The sequence below is a fragment of the Ovis aries genome, chromosome 14, assembly GCF_016772045.2.
Source record: "Ovis aries strain OAR_USU_Benz2616 breed Rambouillet chromosome 14, ARS-UI_Ramb_v3.0, whole genome shotgun sequence".
Taxonomy (NCBI): Eukaryota; Metazoa; Chordata; class Mammalia; order Artiodactyla; family Bovidae; genus Ovis; species Ovis aries.
The window spans coordinates 14,249,507-14,259,139 of record NC_056067.1 but is presented as its reverse complement, the minus strand read 5'-3'; the positions used below and the strand labels follow the sequence as shown (position 1 = coordinate 14,259,139).

The 9,633-nt window shown below is 60.9% G+C and overlaps 1 protein-coding gene across 1 annotated transcript; it reads right to left on the bottom strand.

Moving 5' to 3' along the window:
- Positions 1-6,456: 6,456 nt before the first annotated feature.
- Positions 6,457-7,410, bottom strand: MC1R (melanocortin 1 receptor). The gene has a single exon (NM_001282528.1). It carries the CDS (start codon positions 7,408-7,410, stop codon positions 6,457-6,459), a length of 954 nt encoding a protein of 317 aa, NP_001269457.1.
- Between the last annotated feature and the right edge of the window lie 2,223 nt (positions 7,411-9,633).

Sequence of the window (9,633 nt, the reverse complement as noted above, 5' to 3'; positions counted from 1 at the left end):
CAACAGACCAGAGTGCGTGCCACTTCTCAGGACCTCCATTTTCTCATCTGTAAAGTAGACAGGACAACAGTACTCACTTCAAGTGGTCAACTCAAGGCCTGACAAATAAAAGTGTTTAGCAAACGTTGGTCTCACCAAGTTAAAAGTCCTTAGGCTGCTATCTAAATTTGTCAAGCCTTATTCACTGACAAGGACTTCGCTGGTGGCTCAGACAGTAAGGAATCTGCCTGCAATGCAGGAGGCCAAGGTTCAATCCCTGGGTTGGGAAGATCCCCTGGAGAACGGAATGGCAACCCACTACAGTATTCTTGCCTGGAGAATTCCATGGACAGAGGAGACTATTGAGCTACAGTCCATTGGGTCACAAATGGTCAGACATGACTGAGCAACCAACGCACATTCACTGATAAATAAAATAAAAAGTACTTAAAAAATCAATATATTTTGGAATACTGTGGCACAATAAAAGATTATCACTGGTATGAGTAGATCTCCAAGGCACATCCTTGGGGGGAACGGCACATGGCAAGGATATTCAGGGTAAAAACGGGCACCTCACAACAGATGCTGTAATTCTTATGCATAGGTGCACATGCACAGAAAATGGACTAGAATAAGGAAAAAAAACTTGCTCCACCCAGAAAAGGGGGACCACCAGGGGGAGGTGCTTAAACAAGCACTTTATCTGCAATGCTTCAACGTCTTAGAAGGGACATATGTTAATAATAGCTTTAGTAGTTAAAACGAATATAAATTGCAATTTAAAATATTATTAATAAAAGCTTAGCAGAATATATTACATGTATTGTATAACATTAATAAACAACAAAATACTATATTATAAATTAAATAATGATTATGATCATCACCACAGATGAGAAGTGGCGCGTGGACCCCAGGGTCCAGGCCAGGCTCCTATTTCACACGCTCAATTGTAGCTCCCGCGGCGCTGTCCGTGGTGCTGACGGTCGCCGCGCCCACACCTGGGGCGGGGAGGCAGAGGGGCGCACACACACAGAGGAGCCCAAAGCAAGCTGAGTGTGCGGCTCCAGAGGGAGGGCTGGCCCGACTCCCGCGCTTAAGCCCCTCTAGGACTCCACGCCCTTCCCCACCAGGCTCACAGCATCAGTGGGCGTGTGGGGGTGGAGTCGGAAACCAGAAACTCCCTCCTCCCATTGGCTGTCATGGCCAGGGCCGTGTCTCCGAGGCCCCGCCCAGCGGTCAAGGAGGGGGGGCAGACAAAGGCTCCGGGACCGCCCTACCCCCTAGGCGAGGGGGGTGGGGTACTCTCACTCCTCGCCCCGTGGTGGGGGCTGGGGGCTCCCCGCCCATCCTGATGTGCCTACACAGGCCTGGATTCACACCCGTGCCCTGCGGGGAGGGTAGCACCCTGCCTCACCGAAACCTCGAGAGGCACAGTGAGGGACGCACCTGGCACAGTGCCCAACACATTCTCTGCTAGCCCTGATCGCCCAGACTTCCCCTCCTCCCTCCATAACCCCTCCCATCCCGACCCCACCCGCAGCCAGGACCCTCCCCATAGCAGACAGCCTGCCTCCAAGTAGGGTAACAGCCTACCTGTAACAGTCTGGCGGCACCCACCCGGCCCCCACCAGTCAGCGGCCGTTGGCAACTGGCGGGAAAAGTTTGGTCTCCCTCCCCCAAGAGCCCACACCTGTGTGGGAGCAGGAAACGGCCAGACCCTGTCCACAGGCCGCTGTTGAGCGCCTGTGCAGGCAAACGCCCCCGCCGGGCTTTGAGCTCTTCCAGCTTGGTTGCCCAGGTGCTCCAGGGCAGGGGGGCCAGAAGGAAATCACTTGACTGCCTCCTTTGCTCACTGCTTCCCCTCCTCCCAAATCCACTTCTCTTTTGTACTGTTAAAAAGCATCAGATACTACTTTTAAAAACAAACAAGAGTTAAGGAAATTAACCTCAAATGAATAAGAAGTAATGAGGAAAACCCAAAGGACATGGAACTTGAAGCAGGAAAAAAATCTCTGCAGAGGACACTGCCCAGCACTCAGGCAGCTGCCCCTGTCCCCCCTGCCCATCCCTACCCCACCCCACCCCGCCCCTTGGGGCTGCAGCTGGGCATGAACCTACCTTTGCCCGATCGGTGCCCGTGCAGCCGCAGAAGGAAACAGAGCAACCCGACCAACACTTCCCCAGGCTTGCGATGGAACTCGGGTTGCCCTCCTTCCCGTCAGTGACCCCTGACCCTCAGAGGAGCAGATGCTCAGGGCAGGCCTGGCCTCTGTGGCCACAGTAATGAGTCTTTAGCCCCTCCTGCCCGGCCAGGGCATCTGTCAGTGACGGCCCCCAGAGGCCTGATTTAATTTGAGGCCTGGGTCCCCCAGGCCTCCCCTCCCCCAACTCCCTTCCTCGGGCAGGCACAGCTGCCTCCTCAGTGATTAGGGTGTCTCCCCACCAGGCCCTCCCCCCATCCGAGGCGCCACCACCCTAGAGCCCAAGTTGCAATTTACATGTCAGCCACGTGGCTGCCCCAGCCCTGTTGTAATTAGCTTTTTGTTCTTGCCGGGTTTCCATGGCAACAGCCTCCGGAGGCAGGCTTTCCTGGTCCCTTCCCCTCCAGGACCTGTCTCCTCCCACTTTCTCCTTTGGGAACCTACTCCACACCATCCCGGCTGGGCCCCTGGCCTTGGTGCTGACAAAGGGCAGTAGGCCCCACCCACTCAGCCTGAGCCTTGTGCTGGGTGGGCACCTGAAGGGACCGAGAGCCGGAGGGTGGAGAGGCTCCGTCTCCACTTGCTGTGTGACCTTGGACAAGGAACAGCGTCTCTGGACCTGGGGATACCACACTTGCCTCCTGGGTTGGGGGCGGGGTGGGGGGAACGTGGCCTGAGCGCCTCAGTCCCGACATCTGTGAGGGGGGCTAACAATGAAGGGGAGGGGCCTAGCAGAGAAGCAGCTCTGGACCGCGCCCCTCCAGCCCGGCTTTGTTCCCACCACCGACCCCTAGACCTGCCGTCCCTAAGTGGGGTTGGGGGAGGGGTGGCCCGGGCGGTGCTACGCCGAGGGAGAGCCCAGTCCTGGACCAAGGTCATTCTGAGTCCGGGCACAGTTCCTTCCCCAACAAAGGAACAGGGCGGGGCCAGGGAGCTGAAGGTTGTCAAAGCTAGCTAGGGGAATGGGGGCGGCTGTGAACGGTCGGGGGACATCAAGCTCCTGGCGTGGGAGGGCAGAGGGAATCGTTATGGCTTTTGGGGGAGCCCCACCCGAGCCTGTCCACCCCACCCATCTCGCCCGAGGCCGAGTTGCGACCCCAGAAAAGAGGGCCACGCCCAGCCAGCGCCTTCCACTTGCACCTGCAGCTGCGGGGGGCTGGAGAGTAGGGAGCCGCTGACCTGCGCTGTGCCTCCGGCAGGCCGGAGGTTACCCGGGCGGGGCAGCGGAAAGGCCGGGGTAGGACTGGCAGAGGGGCGACCCGGCGTCCCGGCCGCCCGCCAGCAGCTGGGACGATCCCGTCCGTTTCTCCTGGGTTTCGTAGTGGTGAGCCGGGGTTGGGGTGCCGCTGTGCGCACACAACGCCTCCCCGCTGCTTCCCTCCCTCGGGACCCGCTCGCGCTGGGGACGCGGGAGGCGCGCTGGGGATGCGGGACACGCGCCCAGAGCGGGGCCCGGCACACGGAGCCACGCAGCCTCACCTTGGCCCCGATCTGGTTGCCGCACTGGCCGGCCTGGATGTGCACGATCTCCCTCATGCTCGGTGCTATGGCGGGCGGCTGCGAGACGCGAGCGGACCGGCTGCAGCTGGCTGCGGAGGCTCTGCCGCCCCCGCCGCCCGCTCTTATAGGCGGGGCCCCGCCCGCCTCGCCCGGCCCGGCGTCATCGCGCGCGGCCAATCCCCGGGCGCCGCCGAAGACTGCGGCACCGGCTGCAGCAAGCATCCGTGCCGCGCATCCCCGCTCGACCGCGCGCTGCGGCGGCGCCGCCTCCCTCTGCTATCCGGTCTCTGGGCTCCGCGCATCGGGAAGGCGGGGCTGGTGAGCTCCAGGGAGGACAATAGAAGCCCCCCTTGGCCCTTGACCCCCGCCCCGACTGCCCTCTGTTCCCCTTCCCAGCGGGAGCCTCACCCCTCGGCGCAACAAGGAAGGTCTTTCTTGTGCACATCTGATTAGGGACCAACCCCATGTTCCCACACCGGAAGGCCAGAAGGGACGCCTCCCAGCAGCCCTCCTTTGTCAGAAGGGGCAGACCAGGTACTCTGAACTTTGCCCGCAGCCTTTGATGGTGGGGGAGGCAGGCAAGGCTGCAGCAGGCGCTAGATTCTCTCCAGAAGAAAGCAAGCTGGGGCAAGGCTCCTAGACGTCTGAGTCAGAAGGGCGGTGGCTGCAGGAGTTGGAGGTGGGTTCCTATGGCAGTTCTGTCACTGCTCCTCTCTGCAGTGGGGTGCCACCTGTCCCTGCTGCCCCAGGGCACTGCCATGACATTCCAGGTGGACCTATTGCGATTGGGTGCTTTGAACCCCTGCCAGACATGCACCTGGATGTAGCTGCTGCTTAGTGAGCACTGGTGTCCAGGATTGTCATAAGGACACAAACAAGCCAGACACAGAACTATCAGCCTGGGGGGTGGTGTGTCTGACTCACTCTTTGCTGTCACTCGTACCCCTGGAGTCTTGGTCCAAATGAGGCCAAGTAAAGTCAGTGGGTGGGGAGAGGCTCTGTAAGGAGTTGGTGTTTGCAGACGGGAGAGGTCACTGTCAGAAAAGAAGAGACTCACGGTACACACCCTGGAGGACACCACCAGTCTCCTGAGGTCAGAGGGTAGAGTGAATCCACACAAGAAAGCCCGTCTTACATTTCAGTGACAGAAGCCTCTGGAAGGGTTTCAGCCACAGCGTGTATAGCCTGTTCCCATGTGCTCACACTGCTTGTGGGTGCCCCTTTTTCCCCTCATGAAGCTCCCCAACTTGGCAAGTCTGGAAGGGTCTTTTGTTCTCAAGAGATGCCCCTCCCCCACAACGTGTCTCTGATGTGGTTTCCTGTGTTTGGTTTCCAGCTGCCTGGGGCCCCTCCCTGTCCCCATTCAGGGGGTCCTTTTCCCTGGAAGGAAGAAGCTTTGCACCCAGTTGAGCAGGACCCATCACCCACCTGCCGCCCTGCGGGATGGCTCCCGGCCAGGACTGCTCCCCCTCCCTCCCCAGAGGAATTGAAGCTGGCTCGAGGCTGACTCATCGTCCATCTCCCAGCAAAGGCCGGCCCTGCCGGGAACCAGCTCCCAGCCCTGAGGCCAACAGTCGGGTGGTGCTACCAGGGTAGGGGACTGGCCAGGGGGCTGCAGGGCTGGCTGGTACCCCTGCTTTTCGTCCGTAAGCCTGTCCCAGCAAGAGGGTAGGGCATATGCTCTGTCTGTGGAGGAATGGGATGGGGGGGCAGAGGGAGGACCCAGCCCAAACCCCTGGGGCTTGGACACCTCTTTAGCCCCTGGACAGCCACACCCTATTCTGGGCAGTTTGTCTCACATCTCCCAGGGCTGGCAGGGCACTGACCCTTCTCCCAGCAGGACGGAACTTAAGAGCAGACCCCAGCCTCTGGGCCACCCTGCAGCAGATATGGAGGCTGAGAGAGGGCCATGTTCTGGCCAGAGTCACACACGGGTCACCATGGTCCTGCCTCTGCTGCAGCTGAGGGCAGCTGGGCAGTGCCAGGGTCTTGTCACAATGGAGGTGACTTGGGGTGGGGGACCTCTGGGCTGGGGTTTGCACCACAGACAGAATGCAAAGACACAGGATGGAGTGGGTGTGACTGGGATCTCCTCGCCCTCCCCCAGGTGAGCCCTCTGACACTGGGGGCTGTGGTGTCATGACCTGGGCAGATGAGCCATGTTTTCTGACTGGCTCCTGGGACTTAGGTCTTTCCCCTCTTCACCACACCCCTACTCCTCCACCCCAAGCTTCAGGCAATTTCCGGAAAGAGGCAAGAAAGATGGGAAGGAGGTTGCACCAAGCATCACATTTATTAATACCGCTGCACTGCTTCCTGGCCCTGGAGCCTGCATACTGGCTGCTGGGTCCCCAGAGCAGGCCTGGCTGGGGTGTCTGCCGAATGCATGTGCTGCTCGCAGACGGGCTGAGCCCGACTCCCAGTCACCACAGAGCGTTTGAAGAGAGAAGCCCCCACCTCCTCCTGTGCTGGTCATGAAGTCCTTGGAGCAGGACTTCCCACAGCTTTGGGCGGGGTGGGGTGTGGGCACTGGCCCCGGAGTGGGTCTCTGGATGGAGGGGTGGGGACCCTCCTTTCTAGGTGTGGGAGGCCATGCCCCACCATCTCCCCAGCCTCCTCATTCTGCACAGCCTCCTGGAGAGTCCTGTGATTCCCCTCTCAGGCCCCCGAAGGCCTGTGCACCCTCACCTTCAGAGATGGTCTAGCGATCCTCTTTGTCAAGGGACTGCCCCAGACTTCCAGGCCTGGGCACACGATGGCACTGCCACCCTCACCAGGAGCACTGCAGCACCTCTTGGAGTGTCTTCCGGAGCTCCTGGCTGCGGAAGGCATAAATGAGGGGGTCCACAATGGCGTTGCAAATGATGAGGGCCAGGAAGAGGTTGAAGTTCTTGAAGATGCAGCCACAGGTGGGGTGCTGGGGGCAGAGGACGATGAGCGAGAGGTGCAGGAAGAAGGGGCCCCAGCAGAGGAAGAAGACGCCCAGCAGGATGGTGAGGGTGGCAGCGCCCTTGAGGCCAAAGCCCTGATGAATGGGGCGCTGCCTCTTCTGGAGCCGGGCGATGCCCCGGGCATGCTGGCAGGCCCGGGCCAGCATGTGGACATAGAGGACGGCCATCAGGGCAAGCATGGCTATGAAGAAGCCAACCAGGCACAGCAGGACGACCGTGTGGTTGTAGTAGGTGATGGAGAGCACGCTGGTGAGGATGCTGGCCACCCAGATGGCTGCAATGATCCTCCACGCCCGGGGCAGTGTCACGACACTGTGGTACCGCAGGGCGTAGAAGATGGAGATGTAGCGGTCCACAGCGATGGCACCCAGGAAGCAGAGGCTGGACACCATGGAGCTGCAGATGAGCACGTCAATGACATTGTCCAGCTGCTGTACCACGGCCGCCCGGGTGGCCAGGACACCAGCCTCCAGCAGCAGCATGACTGCCGTCTCCAGCACGTTGCTGACGCTCACCAGCAGGTCGGACATGGCCAGGCAGCAGATGAAGTAGTACATGGGGGAGTGCAGGTTGCGGTTCTTGGCGATGGCGGCCACCACCAGCACGTTCTCCACAAGACTCACCAGCCCCAGGCTGAGAAAGAGCCCATCGGGGATGGACACCTCCAGGCACTGGGGCCCTGTCCGATTGGGGGCCAGTGTGAGGGGGAGGGTGGCTGGGGGTGTGCAGTTAAGGGAACCCAGCAGCCGCCTCTGGGAGCCGAGCACAGGCATCGTCCCGCAGGGAGCAGGAAAGGGTGCTTGCTCTCAGGGTCCTGCTCAACTCATGGCTCCCCTGGGAGGAGCCTCACACCGCCCCCTCCCTGGCTGGACAAATGTCGGCCCAGGCATGGCCCCAAGCTCGTGGGGCCAGCCCTCTGGGTGCAGTGTCGCTCTTCCGCCCTCAGTCCGCCTCCCTGCCTCTTCTCTGGATGTGCAGTTGCCCACAGGCAGACATTTCTGGGCCGCTTGCTTCCTCCTGTCCTGTGGGGACCTCCTGCCTTACCCGGCCGTGGTGGGCTGAGGTCCAGGGAGAACAGAGCCTTCCTTGGCATCTTTAAAGTCGTCACGGAGTCCCTCCTCCTGAAGGTGGCCACATGATGGGCGTGTGCCGGGCTGCAGCGAGGTCCGCCACCTGGTGGCGCAGGCGGAACCCGGGCCTGTCAGACCAAGGCAGTCCGGCCTGTGCAGTAGTTGGTGCTCGGCCAACGGGTGCTCCCGGCGATGCAGGTGGTGGGTGGGGGCCCTGCAGACCTGCCTGAGACCTCCAACCCTCTTCCAAGCCCAACATAAAACCATTACCTCCTCCCTGAAGCCGTCCAATCTTGCCTCAGGAACCCACAGCCTGGCCCTAGCCACCCTCCCCCCAACTCATGTTAAAGGCTGGCTGAGGGCAACCCCGCCCAAGGACTCCCAGCCCCTTCACTGCACTGTGGCTTCTCCCTGGGGTGCGGGGGCTGGGGGTGGGGCACTGCCAGTCCTTCCCTGACAGCCCCCATTTCCTCTGTGAAAGGTCACCACAGCCGGCCCAAAGCCAGCAACCACTTCAAGGACAAACCTTTATCTGCAGCCGCTTGCCAGCCCCCCAGCACTTTCTCACTGAGGAGTGCGTGGTGCTGACGACAAACCCTCCTAGGAGGAGGGTGGGGTGTACAGGCCGTCCCACCAGGGGGTGGCGGGGAGTCAGAGGTGGGCTGATGGGGCTGGCATGCTACGGGCGCTGGTCCGTCAGGGTCTCTCCTCCTCCTGCCAGACGGGCAAGGCCCACACCTGCACCGTGCACCTCCCTTCCCTGTCTAGGACTCACATGGCCCTCTCCTTTGTGGCTCTGTTGATGCTGTTTATTGAAGCACATGGCAGGTGAGAGACAGTACACAAGTTATAAACACGCAGGTTGGTGCATGCCGCATCCAGCACCCTTGGGACTGCAGCACTCCGTAACCAGTCAACCTAACAGGACCACACCAGACTCTCCGGGGCGCCTCCTGCCCAGCAGCCACTCCCTGACCACCGTTCTTGCCGTTTTAGAACCTGTGCCACAGGACTCGGGGCCCGTCCTCACTCAGCACGGAGGCACTCTCTTGGCTGCACTCAGTGGTTGGCACGGCACTGGCCACGTGGGCATCTGGGCGGCTGTTTGTCACAAACATTGCTGCTGGGTGACACCACCTGGTCAGAGCCACACTTTCAGCTTTGGTAGATTCAGGGAAACCCTTTTACCTGCTGGCGGACTGTTTGCCTGTTCCTGGCTGGGCACGAGCTTCCCACCCCCAAAGGAGAAAAGGGTCCCAGAAGAGGACCACGCAAGAGCCACGGCAAGGCCTGTGCTGGGACCTCAGCCCTGAACCAGCCATGCGAGCCTAGGACTCCCCAGGTACCAACCAAGGCCACTGGGTGAGTGGCGTCCTGCCTTCAGCTTCCATGTCATTGCTGCCCCATAAATGAGGCCTTTGAGCTGCCTGTGCCTCTCCAACCCCCAGTAGCCCAGCCTGAGACTTCAAAGGGCGTGAGAACTGGGCTGCCTTTGCCAGGAGCCACAGCCCTCTTCCTGGGGAGGCCTCGCAACTCCCCATCTGGTGCTCACCCGCAGGCGGGGGACAGCGGGACCGCCGAGCTGTGATTGGTCACGGTCCTGGGAACCATCCATGCAAACCCACAGCTAACCCTGCAGCCCGTCTGCCTCTGCCCCCGGGAGTAAACGAGTGAGGGGAGACAGGCAGGGCAGGGGGCATGGCCACCCCCTCAGAGTACACACCACGTGAGACCATGTGCCGACCACATGTGGAGGCTGAGTGGGAACCCCAGAACCAGAAGAGGGCCAGGCACACAGAGGCTCGTCCCATGAGGGAGCTCCTGGGAGCCAGAGCCTGAGGAGCCTCTGCCTGCAGAACTGAAGGGCGCCTGCACGCAGCCAGTCACACCAGTGTGGCCCACCTTCAAGGAGTCACCCGAGGGCAG

What these genes read in the sequence shown, in the direction of transcription:
- MC1R (NM_001282528.1), bottom strand. Translation starts at nt 7,410, where the DNA reads ATGCCTGTGCTCGGCTCCCAGAGGCGGCTGCTGGGTTCCCTTAACTGC.